General features: G+C 55.1%; 2 protein-coding genes across 2 annotated transcripts in view; both read left to right on the top strand.

Moving 5' to 3' along the window:
• The first annotated feature begins 615 nt into the window (after nt 1-615).
• On the top strand, nt 616-10,092 carry FGF5 (fibroblast growth factor 5). The gene is made up of 3 exons (XM_069778959.1): nt 616-1,074; nt 3,711-3,814; nt 7,966-10,092. Exons 1-3 carry the CDS (start codon nt 732-734, stop codon nt 8,311-8,313), a joined length of 795 nt encoding a protein of 264 aa, XP_069635060.1. The 5' UTR covers nt 616-731; the 3' UTR covers nt 8,314-10,092.
• A 4,201-nt stretch (nt 10,093-14,293) lies between these two features.
• CFAP299 (cilia and flagella associated protein 299) overlaps nt 14,294-18,921 on the top strand; it is a 230,993-nt gene continuing 226,365 nt past the window's right edge. The window contains exons 1-2 of the mRNA XM_069779042.1: nt 14,294-14,450; nt 16,360-16,484. Of these exons, the coding sequence (XP_069635143.1) occupies nt 14,355-14,450; nt 16,360-16,484 (221 nt within the window). The 5' untranslated portion in view covers nt 14,294-14,354. The remainder of the gene's footprint in view (nt 14,451-16,359; nt 16,485-18,921) is intronic.

An 18,921-nucleotide genomic window follows, 5' to 3' on the forward strand; every position in this document is an offset into this window, starting at 1 on the left:
CTGGCGGGGCAGCACGCACGTGTCGGGGTTACCGTGTGGGCGGTGGGAGGCCGCGGGGCTGCCATCCCTCCTGCCGGGGAACCACTGTGCCCAGACAAGGGCCCGTGCCTCCCGGCACCCTTGGAGATCATGTCAGGGGATTTACGGTGGTGGCAGTGCTGGGACCCCCCCGCTGACCCCCAAGGGCCGCTGTCCGGGGCCGAGCGCGGCATGGCCACCCGGTGCAGGAGGGAAGGCGGCTTTCCCCCTCGGGGTGCCGCCTCCAGCCCCAGATCCTCTCCCGTGCCCCTTGCCCGGGGCTGAGGCCGGGCTGGCGGTGCAGCTGCCGGCTGTCATCCCCCCCGCGCCCCCGGCCCGGGGGGCTGCAACCCAATCCCTTCCCCTTGCCGAGGGTTCCGCCGGCCCCGCCGAGCCCCCTTGCCCGGCCGCGGGTGAAGCCGCTGACAAGGTTATTTCTCGGCGGTAACCCGAGGCGCAGCCCCAGCGCCTCCGTCTCGGCGGGGCGGACAAGTTAATTCCCCAGATTTATGCTCCCCCCGAGCCCCAGCATCTGCCGCGGGGGGCGGCGCAGCGCGGGGGGTGCTCGGCGCTGCCGGGGCCGGGCACAGGTGCGGGGCCGCCGCCCGCTTATAAATACCCCGGTGGCGGCGGCGGGGAGAGGCGTCCCGGTCCCCCCCCACCTCCCCGCTCCGTGCCCGGTCCCCCCCGCCGGGGCTGCGCGGCGGAGCGGGATGCGGCGCGGCGCCGTCCCTCCCGCCGGCAGCATGAGACCGTCCTTCCTCCTCCTCCTCCTCCTCCTCGCCCTGCCCGCCCGCGCCCGGCGGGAGCAGGTGCCCGGCGGGGCGCAGCCGGGGCCGGCGGGCCGCAGCGCCCCCGTGCCTTCCTCCTCCTCCTCTTCCTCCTCGTCTTCCTCCTCCTCTTCCTCGGCGGCGGCGGCGGCGGGGCCGAGCCGCTTCCCGCGGAGCCGCCCGGGGCGGCGGCGGGGCCGGCTGTACTGCCGGGTGGGCATCGGCTTCCACCTCCAGCTGCACCCCGACGGCCGGGTGGACGGCGCCCACGACGCGAGCCCGCTCAGTGAGTGCCGGGTGGGGGTTGTTAGGGGGCAAGGGGGGGGCCGGGGGGCGCCTGGCCGTGCCCCAGCGTGGGGGGCAGCGGGGCATTCCCCCCCCGCCCCGGTGCGGCCCCGGCATCCCCATCCCTGGGGGTGTTTCTTCTGGGGTGAGGGACCCCCTGGCTTGCCTGCTGCCTTCCCCTGGGGCGAGCTGCAGCCCGGGCGGCCTCGGGAAAGGTGAATTTGGGGTCCTGCCTGCCCCGGGAGGCTGGGGCCGGGGAGGGTGCTGGGGGTGGTGCTGCGCCCTGCGGGCTCGGGTGGGACGCGGAGTCGGGTGGGATGCCGCTCCGGGGAGCAGAGCAAGGTCTGCCCTGCTCTCTTTGGGCAGTGCCACCCCGCGGGCTTCGCCCACCTTGAGGAAAGGAATCCACGGGGATCGATGTGAAGGTGCGAGGTTTGTGCTCCCGCCACAGCACCTCGCCGGGGTGCCTGGGGGGAGGATGCTGCATCGGGCTCTCCCTCATGCCCTTTTCCCGTCCTTTCCCTGTGTAACTTTTCCATCTTTCCTTCTGCATTTTCATTCTTCCAGCACAGCGATAGGATATATGCAGTTTAAAAATAGGACTGAGGCTGACGTTCCCCTGAGAGAAAGCTGTGCTAACTCATGGCTTATCCTTCGGGTCGGAGTTGCCGTGATATCCTGTTAGAGGGAATGAAACGGCAGGCGGGGATGAAAAATCACTTAAAGAGCCTGAGGGCTGGGGCCTGAGGTGACCCTAGCAGCACGCGTGGCTTCAGCTGTCGGGCGTGCTCACCGAGCAACGGCCACATCTGGCCTGGACCGAAAAATTCGGGCCCTGGTCTGTGCTGTGGCCCCGCGAAGGAGGGCAGCCTGTGGGCAGGGATGCTGGGAGGCCAGAAACCCTGCCTGGGGCTTCGAGGAGCACTGCAGGTGCATGGCCAGGAGGAGCTTAGGGGCTGCAAAGGGGACGGATGGGAAATCGGGGCATCCACACCAGGGCTGTTTTGGGAGACTCAAGTTTGGAGGGTCTGTCTGCGCCGTGCCCCCCCCGCCCCGGACCCTGTCCCGCAGTGGCATGGCAGAGGGGCTGTCCCTTGTGAGATGTGCGCAGCCTTCGATGCCACAGCTGTCTCACAGGGACTTGGATTATGTGAAGTTCCTTCTTCTTTAATCTGAGATTTTCTTCCCGGAAAGGTAACAGTGGCACCAGCTCCGCACTTCGGAGCGGAGCCAGGCCTGGCTGGGGGCTGTGCTGATGGGGGCGGGGGTGGGACGTGCCAAGGTGTTGCCCAGAGGGGCCGTCCCCTGTGGGGAAGAAGTCCCGCTTTTGGCAGAGAAACCCCAGCTTTGACCCCTGGGAAACTGGGCTTGACCCAGGGGACCCCATCAACTGGGAGTACGTCTCCCTGCCAGCGCGGCCACCACCCCCAAAGGCCGGTAGGTTTTGGGGTGCCTTTGAGGACAGGGAGGGTGCTGGAGAGGGCACATACCTTGTTGCAGTGGGGGTGCACGGCCCCATGTCTCTGGCAGTCGCTAACACTGGGGCATGTGGGGTGAGGAGGGGCGGCCCACCAGCCCCCCCCCAAAGTGCCCCCCAGGCTCTTGGTGCCGGGACTTGGGTGCCTCCGGGAGCTGCGCTTCCTCCTTAAAATAAACATGGGAAGTGGTGATCCGATCCCTTGGCCTCGGGGATTTAACAGAGGCTTCATGCTTGCTCTTGGCACGTTAATCCACGCGGCCCTTTGCTGGGGCTGGCCTCGTGGGGTCCTTCCTTGGGGGCCGGGGTCACCGACACCCCCCCCAGGACTACCCCAGGGCTGTAGCCGGGGGTAGCAATGCTTTTTTCCCAGGGTGTGAAGGGCACGTTGGGGACTTGGTGCTTAGCCTGGCTCCCTCGGTTGGTGGGGGTGTCGGAGGGGGGGACACGACGGGACACCCGACCCCGGCTGCCACCCTTCCTCTGCCCAGGGAGATGCTGCGCTGTGCGGGGAAGCAAAACGTGTCAGTGCTGTTGCTGAAGGATGCTCGGAGGTTGAAGCTCTTCTGTAAGACGAGTTATAGGTCACGCACACCCCGCCGGGGACCAGAGCCCAATCCTGCTCAGAAAGTAACTGTTTGAGGGGAAAATGTCTTGTTTTCTCACAGCTGGGCTGTGTAGCACCCCACTCCCTGAGCCTTGCTGCAAGGAGGGGCCTAAGAATGTAAGAAACCATTATTGGTACTTCTATCCCCAAATGGCGTGTGTGACACCTTTATTTCCAGAGTCTGGCGTATATGGGAGGAGGATGGGCAACCTGATCTCAGCAAGCTAGCTGTAGGCACAGGGAGCTTTTACCACCCTTAAGAGGGATTTCCCCAGGGGTGAACTCACTCTGTCGCAGCTGAGTCAGAAATTGCCCTCTGAAACGCAGCTTTTAAAAAGAAAAAAACCCAAACCAATCACCACCCTGTAGCCATCCTGGAGTCGATGCAGGTCCATCTGCGGGGCAGAGGGACAGAGCGTGGAGCCAGGCAGCTGAGGAGCAGGGTTGTGTGGAAAGGAAATGCAAACCTATGAGACTGATTTTTTTTTTTTTTTTCTTTGTCACACCAATGTGAAAAGAACTGTGATTTATTTTGGGATTTCTGTCATCCTAGGTATTTTGGAAATATTTGCTGTGTCTCAGGGGATTGTAGGAATACGAGGAGTTTTCAGCAACAAATTTTTAGCGATGTCAAAAAAAGGAAAACTCCATGCAAGTGTAAGTAAACCCCCCGCTTATCAGTATGTATTGTTTATTAAAGGCCTTGTGACATCTTCACGTGCACGTGGCAGCGATGCTCCCAGGCAGGGCCCCGGCGTGCCGAGGCCTTTCGGCTGCTGGGAGGGCTCCGTGCTGGGCGGCATCGGCACCCTGCAGACAGATAGGGGACAGGTGGAGCCTAAAACCCCGAAGCCCGTATCCCTACTTACTGCATTTAACCAAGAAAAGTGCCTTTTTTTTTTTTTTTTTTTTTTTTGCAGTTGGGTGTTTGCATCAAAAGGACTTGTTCTTTGAGCATTGCCGGTTTATTTTTAGCAACTTCTGCAGCAGATCATGCAGACGGTTTTAGCCAAATGTCTCCCAGAGAGCGGCATGCGTGGCGCCGGGAGCCCATATGCTTGCGGGGAAGGGGCTGCAGCCCTGGCATTTTGGCTGGGTTCGCCCATGGGGGAGAGACGTCCCCAGTGAGAGTGTGTGGCTGCACGCAGGGCTTTGGGCAGGTGAGGTCCAGCCCGTGTGGGAGCGTTGCAGCTAGAGCGGGAAAATCCCAGTAACTCTTGTTTCTGCAGGCTGTTTTCCTGAAGGTTGGGGTCTCCTGCAGGTCTAAGTGTGCTTTTTCCAGGATTTTTGCATTGAATAAATCCTGTAAGTTGATTTCACTGTTTTTTTCAACTTCAAGATGCTGCTTTCTAAGTTTTTCCTGTTAGTTCTAGAGATCTTTTAAACAAATGAAAGTAACTACCATGCTTACATGAAAGTCGTCATCTTTTGAAGGCGTGTGTAAGTGCAACTTCCAAAGAAGTTGGCAATATCTTTATTTAGTTTAAGGCAATATCTTGGACAACCTGTCGCCCAAGTTTATTCCTAGGGAGCCTGTTCAGGGCTGATAGCCTGGAAGAGGGAGAAGCCAGTTGCCCGCCCTGCGGTTATGAGCCAAACCTCACGCTCGCAAAGCGGATGTTACTGATGTGCGTAAGCTGCCCGAGCCCGCAGATTGCCTTCAAGTGAGATTTATGAACTTGCCTCTCTCCCTTGAGTCTTACTGGAGTGTTGCTCCTGAAACCTAATGATGCTTAAAGGGTGAGCACATGGTTGCTTATTTTAGGAAACAAAGTAGGAGCAGGAATGGTGTCTAGGGGAAACGGGGAATGGCTGCATGGAGGAAAACATGAGGGAAGTAGATGGGGCAGGAAGCAGGCAGAGCAGGAGGAGAGTAGTGGGAAGGTAAAGGATGCAGAGGAGAGAGAAGCAGGCGGCGCATGATCCCCAGACCTTCCAGAGCTTCCCCTCCCTCACAGCATACAATGGGCCCCTTATCTGAGCTGAAGCCTTGATTTATGCCCTGGTGCAGGCAGAAATTAAATCAAACCTCGTCGGTGTATGGTTAATTGTTGGCACACAAAGGGCAGAGCCGGAGAGGGACCTCAATTAGGCGGGTCAGAGCGGGGGGTGAGGACACACGATGCCCTGCTCGGATGAAAGCCGCAAATTTGTAGAAACTTGACCCAAATGTCTAAAGATTGCTGGGCTAAATAATGCTGATAATGCAAACCCGGCATCTGTTGTTCTTTCCTGCCTTGGCAGGATAAAGTTATTCCATGGCCTAATGAGTTTTGAGCAGTACAAAGCGCGTCCTGCGCCCGTCACTCAGGGCAGCGCTTTGATATGGGAGTCACGCCGGTGACTTTGTGCTGAACCGCAGATAAAAGTCATTCCTACAGGGATTCGGGGTCCTTCGAAACTGGCTCTCAGGGCCCAGCTTTATCCCAGCTCAGTGCTTTGCAGCAGCCCTCCTTTTTTTTTTCTTTCTTTTTTTTTTTGATGGCAACTTAATTAAATTACCAAGCGGTTCATTTTTAGAGGCACCATCTTCAGAAAATGACAGCAATCCCAGCAATTATCAGTTGCATGCACAGATGGCTTTTTCCTCGTTGATAAATCCTCGGTCCCCAGTTTGTACATTTTTAGCGTGAAATGGGCAGGAGGGGGTTTGGTGTCAGTCTCGGCAGGGACCGGCACGAACTTGAGAGAAGAGCCTTGCTCTCAGGGGGCCTAGGTAATTCAGGAGTTGTTCTGAGTCGACTGAATGCCATGGTCCTCACTGGGGCAAATCTGTGTCGAATTGCATTTTGGAATTTAATTGACTTCACAATTGCTCTTCATGATTGTCTTGGGAGCTGCTGCAGAGCAAATCTGACGGCCAGCCAGCGCGCTGTGGCTGCGCTGCCTGCCCTGTGCTGGGAAAAATGCCTTTTCCCTGGCTGAAACGGTGCGGTTGCTGAGCTGAGAGGTTGGGACGTGGGGAAGCCTGTCAGAGTGATGGCGAAGCAGCAGCTGATGGGCTTCTGACGGTGGTTTGTCCTCTGGGGGTGAGGGCTTCCCTCCGCATGCGCTGGCTGCGGGTGCAGCCCACAACATCCCTCCCCGTCCAGAGCTGGGGACCCCCACCCCCCCCTTCCCCAAATCCCACTTTGGAATGCATGCTACTCTGACTCTTTGGGAGCAGTTCCCCCAAAACTACTTTAAGCAGGAACTTTTCCTGTGATGTTCCAGACGGGAAGCTGGGCATGCCTCTTACTGCCACCTCCCTTTGCGGGGTGGCATTGCCCCCAAAACATTGGGCCAGGCTGGCAATGCAGATTTGGCTTACGCACAAGCAAGGCAGTGGCGAGCTTACCCGTCTGCACAGGAATACGTATGAGCAGGGGCACGAGCATTTTCTCCTATTCACAGCAGCGCTTGCAAAGCCCGCTGGATCCGATTTCAGTATCGGATCCTCAGCCACAGTCAGCCTCGATGCCTGGGACAGGGCAGCCAACTTGGCATCTCCTACACCAAGAAAGCCTGCTCTTGCCATTTGCCCAGATCCCACTGGGAAACGCAGGGCCTGTTTCAGAGCGTTTTGTGCTGAGCATCGAGGATGTATAAAAGACAGGGAAAGCAAAAATGAGTAATCAAGGTGACGTTTCTTTCAAGTGAAGAGCAAAAGGAGACTTAATTCAAAGTGCTATGAGGAAAAAAAATGCGTGGCAGGCTGGGGACTCTGTCACTTGTAAGATGCAACTTCACTGGTTAAATTAGGAGTTTAAAAATGATCTGAGCCAGTTGGGCCTTCTCTGTGGTTAAAAAGCACTGCTTGGGGGTTTTGTCTTGTTCTCTGTTGCTGGGGGTTTCGAAGCTCGAGAGCTCAGCATCCCTTTCACGTCAACAGTTTTGAAGTGTTGTTTTGCAATCAGGCTGCAGTGCCCCAGGCACGGCTGGAGAAGCTGTCAGGGCACCAGGTACCATACCCGCGTGGCAAAGGATTTCGGAGGGGCTGCTGGAGGCTGCAGCCAGGTGTCCCATGGCCGTGGGTACATAGCTGGGGCATTACCGTTCTATTTTTGTATTTCTGCATGCTTTTTTTTTTTTTTTTTTTTTCCCCTCCTCCCCCTTGACAGCAACAAGGAACTGTTATGGGCAGCGTTCAGCCTGTCCTCTCAGGCAATGGGAAGCCTTTTGCCCCGGCCATCTGGGAGGCAGCGCGGCCCCCCTGTTTGTAAGAGGTGATGCTCTTGGGCTGCAAGTAATTTCTTCAGGTTATCAAGGGACAAAATGCCCTGAGTTCATTTAAGACGAAGAAGAAGGAAAAAAAAAAACAAAAAACCAACCAATACAATCAAAGCCATGTTCAGTGAAGCAATGAAAATCTGCATGCAAATTGCCTTTCCAGATTATTAAGTGATGATTCAGTGCCTGAGCGCGGGGTGTGAGGGTGGGAACGGAGATGGAGCGGGGGGCTCAAACCCAGGGTCCTTGGTGGGGCTGCAGCACGGTGGGTATGGAGCCGTGTCCTCCCTCCTGTCGGTGGGAAGGGCAGGAGGAGAGCTGGGGCGGGAGGGAAGGGTGCTGCTGGGGCAGGCCAAGCCTGTTTTTTCCAAGGAACTCCAAAATTGGGTGGCAAGCAGCTACTGAAAGTATCTGTGTTGGGGGTTTTCCAAATTGCTGGGTGCCTGGAGGCCTCGGAGTGGGTTTCCCAGGTGCCCCACGTTGCTGCTCGCCCCTTTGGACCTGGTTTGGGGAGACTTAAAAACCGAGCAAGCGTCACAGGGCAGGGGACGGGTAAAACCAGCCCTTTGCTAATGGTGCCCCCGGCTCTGTCCCCGCAGGCCCGGTTCACGGCGGATTGCCAGTTTCGGGAGCGATTCCAGGAGAACAGCTACAACACCTATGCCTCGGCTGTCCACCGCAGCCCGCGCTCAGGCCGGCAGTGGTACGTGGCACTCAACAAGCGGGGCAAAGCCAAGCGGGGCTGCAGCCCCCGTGCCCGGCCCCAGCACATCTCCACACATTTCCTCCCCCGCTTTCGGCAGCCCCAGCCCCCTGAGCTCGCCTTCACCGTCACCCTCCCCGAAAAGAAGCCGCCGCCACCGCCGCCAAAACCGAAGGTCGCCCCATCCCCGCCTCGGAAAAACCTCGGCCCCATCAAGTACCGGCTGAAGTTTCGCTTCGGGTAGTGTGCCGTGGCGGGGATGCTGGTGTGGGAGAGAGTGGGCGCCTCCGCGGCTTTTTGGGGGTGACCTCGTGGGAGACCTGTGTCCCCGCCTTCCCGCCTCCCCTGACGGATGTGGCGACGCTCCACATAGCTGTGGAGGTAGCTGTGTTGGGCTCGGGGTCTTCTCTTCGCCCTGCAAACCGGACAGCATCCTTGGAGGTCTGTGCTGGGACGACGCAACTTGAGCTTTCCAAAGAGTATTCCTGTGGTGAACGGAAAACACTTGATGGACCTCGGGTTAATTTTCTGTGGTTGAAAGAAGCAGAAAGGTACCTCTACGGCGAAGATGTTTTCTTAACTTATTTTCACTAGTGACTCTTTTGACAATCATTTTCATGCAAGAGATATGTTCAAAGCCAACCTATTAAGTGCTTTTTTTTCCTTTTCGGGTTTTTTTTTTGCATCTCCTTTTTGCTGCACTTTTTTCCTCTGATCATACCTCAGACACCGTGTATCCAGGTCTGCCCCTTCCCCTTCTCTTAAAAACCAGCTCCTCCCTTCCACAACAAAACAACAAGATCAAGTCCAACAAATTCATTCATCTTGCCTGTGGTGCAAGGGGGTCTTAAAACTCTTTGTTGGCAATAATACATAGATATATATATATATTTTTTTAAGGGTTGCAGGCTTGGGGAGGGCAACTGTTTGCAGCCCCGCTCCCGGTGGTCTCTCCTGTTCTTCCCTGGACAGCTGGAGGAGTGAGTCTCCTCCCGTCCATCAAAGTATGGCTTCGATGTCTGTCTTTAAAATACCTCTGCCCCGGCCCCGTGGCATTCCTGCTCGCACGGGGAGGGAGGCAGGCCGAGACCCCTCCAAGCCTCTGCTCCCTGGGGACGGGGATGCACTTGGCCTCTGACTGCCCTGGTTTCTTCCGACAGTTTCCGCTGCTGATTTATTTTATCATTCACAATATGCTTATAGAGCAGGGGGAAAGTGTTTTATTTTATAGCGAGTGTGGCGATGTGGCAATAAATGCTGTTACAGCTAGTTGTACCTTTGGAAGTGTTTTTTCCCACCCAGGTTGCCCTATGGCTGCGACTGTCGATTTCTTTCTCTTTTGTGGTGTTATCTATGGAGTAACTGTGCGTAGGAGTTTTTAATTGGTGTTTAGCTGTGTTGCGTATGTACAGAAAATGTTAGCATTGAACTTCACCAGTTAAGCCTTAATAGGAGCCCAGGCGGGCTCGCGTTAGCAAAACCTCTCCTGACCTGAGCCCCGCTGGTGTCGAGCAGCAATAAGGAGGGCAGGCGGTACTGCTGAGCCTCTTCTCCACATCTGATCATGGTACAAATGGCTATTTCCATTGAAATCGTGGTTCTTTGCCCATCAGCCTTCTGGGCAGCTCCAGGCTGGATGCATCCGCTCCACGTGGCAGCAAATGCTTTTGCACAAGGGTGCGAGCTCCATGTGCGGGGATGGATAGGGATGCCGGAATAAAATATAATCGTGCTTCATTTTATAAACTGGATGTGTAATCTCTTGCTTGTCTGCTATCCGTGTGGTTTTTTTTTTTCTTTTCTTCCCCTGAAGGAGAAAAATCAGTGTTGCTAAATTAGTCGCTACGCATGGTTTTGTCAGAGGGTTTGGCCGGTGTGGTATTGGTGGCAGGGCGGAGCGGAGCAAAATAGGTGCGTGTGCTTCCTTTGTATGCCATGCTCTGCATACTGCATGCCAAGACAAACCTTCAGATGGCTTCTCTTTGGCGGCTGTTTGGGCCGGGGTCACAGCAGGGGACTGCAAGCCAAACCCCGGCCATTTCCAGCGAGACAGCCTGACCACAAATTTACAAAATCCAAGTGACGCTGCTTATGTGCCATTCAGCAGCCAGGCACAATTAGGTGCGATTAATGCTCAGTGAAGCATGGGGCCACCTAAATGAACTAATTGAGTGAAAACATTTGCAGGAGCTGTGTAGGAGGGTGCCACCTCTGCCGTAGCCCCGGGGTGGGTGCCTGGAGCTCCCCGAGCAGGTAAGAGAGGAGCAAATGGGTCGGTCCCTTGCTGCCACTGCTTTCCCTCAGAGGGGAAAAGGTATTTTTTTAGTCTTTAAGGAAAATTCTTGTTGATAACTAGCCTGTATGACAAAAAATTGCGTTGATCTGTGTGTTTCTGGGCAAAAACTGATCCCGAACTGAGCTGTGATGGCAGGATCCAGCGTTTGCCATAGCAACTACCGGGAAGCACTGCTTGCTCTGTTGCGGTTGCTGGGAGGGACTGGAGAGTGCGGGGCCGTGGTTCAAGCACGTCACCCTTGGGACTCACCTGAGGAAGGAGGGGTGCTGCTGGTGGTCCGGTCCCTGTCCCCCCCCTCCCCCCCCGAGCTAGCCCTCCTGCAGCCCCTGTGCCTGCAGGGGATGAGCACCGCCATTGCCTTGTGCTTGTGGGTCTGGTTGAACTCTGTTTCTCCGGACACCCCTCGCTGTTCCCACCGAGGAGAAAAGGAGCATTTATCGCACTTCAGAGCTGTCGGGTGAAATTTGGCTGAGGAAGCAGCTCGGGCATCTCCCCCCCACTCTGGGGGCTGGTGAAACCTGCGCTCTCCTACCCGGGCTGGGTGAGGACTGGGGCAGGCTGAGGGAGTGCAGGTGCTTTCCTCCCTCGTGCCCCGTTTCCCAAGGGACGTGGGGGCTGCCGCTCTGCATGTCGAGGGCTGCTGCTGAAACGCAAACGTTTTACTTGGGGTTTCTGGCAGCCAGGAGCAGCCCTGCAGTATGCAGCTAAAGGGTGCTATCAGGCACGGCAAGCTGTGGGGGGAGGCTGGTGCTTTAATATTACAGTACTTATTAAAATGTAATCACGCTATTGCAGTGAAGAGGACTGTGCCACGTCAGACAGCATCCCGCCAGCAACCTCAGCAGAGAGCCTAATGAAAGTTAATCTAAGTGGCCTGGACTCACAAACCCTTCCTGTTCCTTTCTGGCTACTCTTCTGCATGAAAATTAAGTAGGTTTACTTATGGGGAGGTGACTGAAGGCATTTAAAAAAATGGGGAAACACCTCTGGTAAATTCTGTGGACAACTTGAGAGACTTTTATGGATGTCCTGGTTTCAGCTGGGATGTAGTTAACTGTCTTCCTAGTAGCTGGTACAGTGCTATGTTTTGAGTTCAGTATGTGAAGAATGTTGATAACACTGATGTTTTCAGTTGTTGCTCAGTAGTGTTTAGACTACAGTCAAGGATTTTTCAGCTTCTCATGCCCAGCCAGGGCACCTGACCCAAACTGGCCAACGGTGTATTCCATACCATGTGACGTCCCATCTAGTTTAGGAACTGGGAAGTGGGGGGGCAGGGATTCGCCGCTCGGGGACTGGCTGGGTGTCGGTCGGCGGGTGGTGAGCAATTGCCCTGCGCATCATTTGTACATGTCAATCCTTTTATTGCTACTGTTGTCATTTTATTAGTGTTATCATTATCATTATTAGTTTCTTCTTTTCTGTTCTATTAAACCGTTCTTATCTCAACCCAGGAGTTTTACTTCTTTTCCCGATTTTCTCCCCCCTCCCACTGGATGGGGGGGAGTGAGTGAGTGGCTGCGTGGTGCTTAGTTGCTGGCTGGGGTTAAACCATCACAATGGAATAAAGGTAACTTTTCCAGTGTGTTTTGTTTCTTAGATTTCAAAAGTAGTTTTGGTCTTGGCTTACTTTTATTTACAGTTGTTGATTGTATTTAAACCTTTCTGGCTACTGCCTTTGCAAGCAGAGCGAAGGCCATGTTGCACTAGCCAACTGCTCCCTGAGCAGGATGAGCAGCCCAAAACCTGCAGCAGAAGACCAGAGCCTGCTGCAGCCCTGCTCCCAAGGCAAGAGGGAGCCTCCCTGCCATTCAGCAGGCGGGGATTTTTCTGGGAGAAAGCACACAAGACCGAAATGCTTCTTTTCGTCTTTCCTGCTTGTTGGCGGGACTTAGTCTTCCATGCTGTTGGGAGTATTGCACCTGCGGAATCAACTGGAGCAACAGTATGCTCTGTATTGTGACTTGAGGGAGGGAGAATTGCTGTGATGGTCCAGGAAAAGAAGGGCTGCAGCTTTGCAGTTCCGACTGACATCAACTATGCTGTCAGCCGCTCCTGTTTCATCTGAGTGGACTTAATCGTCTTGGCTTCAACAGCAACAGCACTAATTGCTGGACTCTTAAACAGGTTTTTGTACTTTACATAAAAGCCCTTCATATTGCCTTTAAATATTGTTGTGCACAGAGGAAAAACTTTCTGGGAAAATCCAGGGCAGGGGGGCTTTCCTACTTCTCTCTTTTGGGTGCTGAGGGCAGTGGGCCATGCTGGGGAAGGGGTTCTGCATTTGGGGACCGTGGGAAGGTTCTGGCTGCTGGAAGCGAGCAGGGAGGAGGGCTGTGTGTCAGCAGGATCAGTGGCCTTGGGTGAGGGACCAGCAGCCTCTCAGGCAATTTTAATCAGGGAGCAGGCTGAGAGCAGGGCTGGTACGAGCCTGGCGGTGGGTGGCATCCAGGGAACCAGGCCATATGAAGATAACACAGATGTATGAAATGAACCATCCTAGGACACCAGCATGGTGCATGTGAGCTCTTTGTCAGCTAGGCTAAAAATGGCATGATTGCACAATGTGGACCGATACCTAAAATTTGCCCTTTTTTTTCTCTCCCATTTGCTTTCTGAGTCATCTTTTCCTGCAGGCTTTGCAGATATAAAAAGTCTCAGATGTTGATTAGGCGAAGTACTGCATGGGGAGAGATGTGGAGCCTCTGGAAGCTCAGCTTGAAGCACGACGTTAGCAAGTGTTGGAATAAACGTGAAGTCCCCTGGGAGCAGGCGACTTCCTTTTTGCTTTGAAAAGCTGGTGTTTTACCCCAGTCAGCTCACTTCGCCAGGAGCTGCCCCGGGCAGGCCAGGCTGGTGGCTGCTATGGGCTGCACTGTTGGCGTGTTCACCTCCTAGAGAGTAACTCCAGACTGAACTTCTCACTCGATGGGGAAAACATTGCCTTAAACCCCGCATACGTCGATAAGTTGGGGGTTGGCATGGTGTGTCATTTTTTTTTTCCTTTTTTTTTTTTTTCTTTCTCTTCTACCGTCTCTGACTTACCCCTGTGGTGCTGAGGAGAAACAGCTGGAAATGAAACAAATGAAGGGGATTCCCAAATTCTTTTCCGAACAACTGCCCCCTTGGAAGGTGGCACAAATCCACGTGGAGTTGAGGAAGGGGCCACAGGGAGCACGGTGGGGTGCGCTGAGCTGCCGGCTGTGCCCCAGCTCCGCGTTCCTGGTTGCATTTGTTAAAATTCTGAAATGAAAAAGAAGCCCCCACGTTCCCTCCCTCCCCATCACACCTTGTTTCTAACCTCTGCAGAGGTACATCGTTTTCCAAATGCCCAGAAATATTTGCTTGGGTCCTACGCTTCCGCACCGCAGCATGTCGCAGCTCGGGGCCTTCAGCCCACGGATGCGGGCGCATTGGCTGCAGATGCACCGTGCCGTCCCCTGCCTTCCCACAGAGCCCCGTTATGGCTCCGTTTCCACTTCTCCTGCGGGACAGTCAAAAATAAACAACCCGCACGGGAACAGTGGCCAAAAATGAGGCAACGATGTCATTCAAAATCAGCGCGATCGGGCACAGGGCGCTGGGCCTGTGGCTGTCTGCAGCGGAGGCTGCAGGTGCTGGCGTTAACGGGGCGTGTGGGGGGGAACCGGGGGTGCAGGGCACGTTGGTGTTTTTTTCCCCACTTGGGTTTGCTTTCGCAGGTGCGGCGGCTGCAGCTGCGCGGGACGCCCCCCCCCCCAAAAAAACCCAAAAACCCAACAAACCCAAAAACCCAAAAGCAAAGATCCGAGCAGCACCCCTCCTCCCGCAAACACGGGGGGGGTGTGGTTTGCTCCCGGGTCCGCCCCCCCCCCCCCCCGCCGCGCGCCCCGGGGTCCCGCGCGCGCTGATTGGGCGGGAGGGGCCGGCACGTGCTGCCGCGGCCGTTGCGCCGCTGCTCGCGCCACCGCCCCGCCGTTGCTACAGACGCTGGAGGGCGGGAGGGCGACATGGCGGCGGCCGATCCCCCCCCGCCGCCGCCGTTCCGCACCTACGAGGAGTACCTGGGGTCGCAGGTGACGGCGCGGGACCTGCGCTATCTGGAGGTCAGTGGGAAGCGGGACGCGGCCCCACGGGTCCCCGCCAGGCCCCGGCCTCTCTTGGTGAGGACTGGTCGGGGTAGGTTAGGCCGCCCCCACCCCGGTGGGGAAGGCCCCCTCTGTGGGCCTCGGGCCTGTATTCTGTGAGGTACCAGCCTCGGTGGGAGAGGGCTGGGTGGCCGCAGTGACAGGTCAATAGTGAGCTGGTGAGGGGAGTCAGGAGCGTTTTTAGCTTGTGAAGCTTTTGGGGTCCCTTAGGTGCAAGGGTCTCATCAGGAAAACCCACGTTCTTGGGGCTTGAACTGTCCTGCTGCTCCCCGTGTGAACTTTCCCCACGGGGGGAGGTGGTACAGACAAATCCCCCAAACTAGGCTGAAGTCCGTCAGCAGCGGGGGGGCTGTGAGGCAGGGGCAGGGGCACGCCAGTGGTGGTTGTGTCTTGGTTGGCCTGAGAAGTGCGGTGGGGAAGCCGAAACAGGGGTCTGCTCACAAGCAAGCTTCAAAGCGCAGGTCTGGAGCAGAAAGCCTTTCATGTGAGCAGCTGTTTGTTTTGTAGCATTTGCTGTTGATATCCACCCAGAGAAACAAAATGTAGCAACAAACACCCCCTCTGTCTAGAGGTGTAAAATGAGATGAAGACAGTGGGGCTGGCTTTGATGTGCAAAGGCAGCCTCAAGCCCGGTGCATAACTAAAACTGCAAGAATATCTTGTCCAGTGCTTATGAAGCATGATGTTTGGGCTGAATCATTCCAAGGGATGTGTCCCGTCAGACAGGTTACATCACAGCGATATTCAGAGGGTGCCAACTGCTGAAATTTTGACCTCTAAAAATGGTAGCGCACATTGCTCGGTGCGAAACACTTTGGGGAAAGTTGCAAAACGTTTTCTGTCTCACACTTAGAAGGCAGGTGGTGTGGAAAATGGTTGTCGTTGCTTACAGGTTTTCCCTTGGAAAGCAGATGCCTATCCCCGGTTGCCTTTAAGCAATGGGGACCGAGTCTGGCATCCCACCTGCAGACTGGGAAGAGCTGGTGGGGGCACCTGGCCGGGGTGGGAGAGGCAGGGGGTATTTCCTGGGGTGTTTTGCCTGTCGGGGCTTATCAGGTGCCGCGTCTTGGGCTGGAGAAAATAGCTCACCCCCAGCTCGGCCGCCTCCCGCCCCAGCGCTCAGCTGGTTGGTGTTACTCTCCCGCGGGGATGTTAGTTTAAACTCGGGAATGCGTTTCCAGCTGGAGGTACGAAAGAGGAGAGGGCACGTCCTCTCCTGGGGCCTAGGGGCGGTGCAGGCGGAGGAAGGGGGCCGAGAAACTGCCGGGCTTCAGCTGCTGAGATTTGCTTGCCGCTGCCTGGGATGGCCGTGGTGGCACAGAACCCCCCGCCGAGCACCTCCAGCCCCGCCGGTGAGCTGGCGCTCGCAGCTCCCGCATCGTGGCCGTGCTTCTCCGTCCCTCTTAGACTTGAGCGAGGCAGAGCCCGCCGGTGTCTGCAGCTCCCTCCTGGCTGCCCAGCACAGCCGGTGTCAGGCAGGCGTTACGCAGACCGCCTCCCCGCTCCTGGCTAACGTTCTCCGCTCGCTGAGCCCCGCCGGCTCCCGCTAGCGCCGCCCTGCCCGTGTCCCGCCGCCGCCGGGAGCACCAACCCCCGGGCACCGGCAGCCGCGGCTGGGAGCGGAGGTGCGACTCGGCGGGCTGCGGGAAAACGGCCGGGGCCGAACGAGGCCCGCCGGGGCCGAACCGGCCGGGGCAGCCCCGGACCTGCGGGGGCGCCGCGGTCGCCCGCCACGCCGCCAGGTGGCGCCCTCCGCCCGCGGCGGCTGCCGGTGCTCGGGGCTTGGGGGGGGGCCGGGGGGAGGGGGGGCGCGTCCCCGGTGTGCCGGCGGTAACCGGGCTCCCTGCCCGTGTTTTCCTTCCCGCAGAGCGAAGAGGTGGGGCGGCAGCTGGTGGAACTGGGCTTCCGCGGCTCCGGGAACGTGCTGCGGCGGGAGGAGTTCGAGGCCCGGGCGGCAGCGGCCGCGGGGCTGACGGCGGCGGCCCCCCAGAAGTAAGTGCCCGCCCGGGGCCCTCGGGCGCACCTCGCTAGGCACCTGCCCTGCAGCTTGCTGGAGCGGGGACCGTGTCTGCACCACCGCCTGGCAGCCTCCGCTGATTTCCTTTCCCCGGTCAAACAGGTGTTGTAACACCAGTGACCCGTCCTCAAAAGCTGAGCCCTGGCTGTTGGGGCTGCTTCATGACTTGGGGTGTGTTTGTGTGTGTGTCTGTGGGCGCTGTTCTTGTCTCCCTTCCCCTAGGCTCAAATACCAGCGTAAGAGAAATGAGGCAATGGTGTTTCTTAGGTGGTAGATGTGCTAGAGACACCTAAATACTGCTACTCGGTTACAAAACAATGCACTTCAATACCTCGATCGTCCTTTCAAAGTTGCAGCCAAGAAATGTCTGTTTTCTAACACTTCACGCTTCTGGGATTGATGGTTACAAGACAGGGAAGGTACTGATGGAACAGGCATGGCATATGAGAAGGAAAAATATCCTTTCTTTGCTGATCAGCTGTAAGGCTTTAAGGACTGAGTTCATTGAGTAGGGTAGTCTAGAGTTCCTTTCCTGTCTACAGCAGTGGGTGAACTCGTCTTGGCGCCTTGTGAGTGTTCCCCTGGGTCAGGGAGATTGGGATTGCTGTTGGAGCGCTCCCTTTACATAGGGTAGCTGAAGCAAGTCACGTAAAGGTGTATAACTAGCACTTGGGAAGATATTTAAATGGCTTAGGCTGGATGAAGGTCTCTGGATCCTGTTACAAGGCGTCTGCTCTTTTATGTGGAGTATTTTAATTCCATTTCCAAAAGTCTTTGTGGGGAGAGCTGATTTACTCTCCGAAAGCCTCTGACAAAGGAAGTTCAAGCAGTGCATATGCAATTTCTTTTTTTTTAGGCTTTTGTTTTGTTTTGACTTCTGTCATCTCATACTTGTTACAGCGTGTATTGCTACAGCATGTGTTTTCCACGAAAACTCATGTTACGCTGGGAACTCAGTGCTTTGCAGTAAAGCTTTGTCATATCTTGTGCCTGGTACCCCCTGCCTTTTTATTTTTGCACCTTCTCCGCTCTGTTTAACCAGCCTGCAAATCTTAAAAAATATTTCGCTGTTTACTATTCTTTGCTTCTTGAGAAAAAATAAATGAACAACCCCTGTAAATAGTGAACTTTTTTTGGGTGCCTTCCTACAAGAAGCTAAATAACATTACTACAATACTTATTTTGTCAACGTGGTTGGTGAATAGTAGAGCCGCTGAGCAGTCTTATTCTCCTGTGATGCTTTTCCTTTTTCGTGCTATAGTGAAATGAGCATTTAATAATTTAACAGCATGCATCAAATGCCTTTTGTAGCATTTGTGGGCCAAGAAGGTGTGCTGTGTCGTTAAGCTATTGCCATACTTCATGCACAATCCTGTATCAAACTTCTATTCCAGGGAGAAGGTGACTTTTTTTTTTATTTAAAGGATTAAGTGTTCATGTCACTGTATGGAGAAATTAATTTTGGAAAACCAAAGGCTTAATTATTTGAATGAAGACAAAAAGGATTGGGTTTTTTTGTACTTGTTTAGACCTGTAACATTCTGTGGCTTATGCCCAGTCGTACTCTGCAGCCAGATGAAGCTGATGGTGACAGTGCTGATGACATCCAGAGAGTAAGAACTGAACTCAAATGGCTGACCGGTTGGTCTTGTAATGTTCTTCTACAGTATGTTTCTAAAGCAGTGATCATTATTAATTACTGTTCTAGTGATTCCGTGTGTGGAGATGAGTGAAAATGAAGTAAAGGCACAGTTCTTGGTGCAGTTGTGTCTTTCCTTGATGTCTTGAGTGGGTGTTTTGTCCTACTGTCCTTTTTTGTTTGGTTATTCTTTGTTTAGTTTCCCATTAGTTTGTAGGTGGGGAGATGTCAGGGTTGACTCACAGGGTTAAGTGGCCTATTTTAACAGTGTTTGGTTGAGCAGATTATCCAAAAGTCTGCGTCAGGAGTTGTGGCTGTCAGGGCTTCTGAACTGTCTGCTTGCACAAATATATCTGTGGTTTTCTCTGAGCAGAAAAAAAAAATTCCTCGAGTTGAACTTGGCTGCACAGGTCTCAGCAACTGTCACTGTTAATTGTGACTGCACGGATTATTTTTGCATGTGAGAGCAAACTCCTTCGGCATGTGTCTCCAGGATTTCTGCTTTGATGCTCCTCTCCATCCCCTACCTACTGCCATGACACTGCTGTCTCCTACAAAGAGGTTGACAGGGCTATTTCCCATTGTTGTTGTTTAACCCCAGCTAGCAACTAAGCACCACGCAGCTGCTCACTCACTCCCCCCCCCCCCACCCAGTGGGATGGGGGAGAAAATCGGGAAAAGAAGTAAAACTCCTGGGTTGAGATAAGAACGGTTTAATAGAACAGAAAGGAAGAAACTAATAATGATAATGATAACACTAATAAAATGACAAC

This window comes from Haliaeetus albicilla, chromosome 1, assembly GCF_947461875.1.
Source record: "Haliaeetus albicilla chromosome 1, bHalAlb1.1, whole genome shotgun sequence".
Lineage (NCBI taxonomy): Eukaryota > Metazoa > Chordata > Aves > Accipitriformes > Accipitridae > Haliaeetus > Haliaeetus albicilla.

Bases quoted from the DNA above. Each gene is read 5' to 3' on its own strand.
- FGF5 (XM_069778959.1), top strand. From the start codon at position 732: ATGCGGCGCGGCGCCGTCCCTCCCGCCGGCAGCATGAGACCGTCCTTC. The intron at 1,075-3,710 runs GTGAGTGCCGGG...CTGTCATCCTAG, and splicing joins CCACGACGCGAGCCCGCTCA to GTATTTTGGAAATATTTGCT. The intron at 3,815-7,965 runs GTAAGTAAACCC...CTGTCCCCGCAG, and splicing joins AAGGAAAACTCCATGCAAGT to GCCCGGTTCACGGCGGATTG.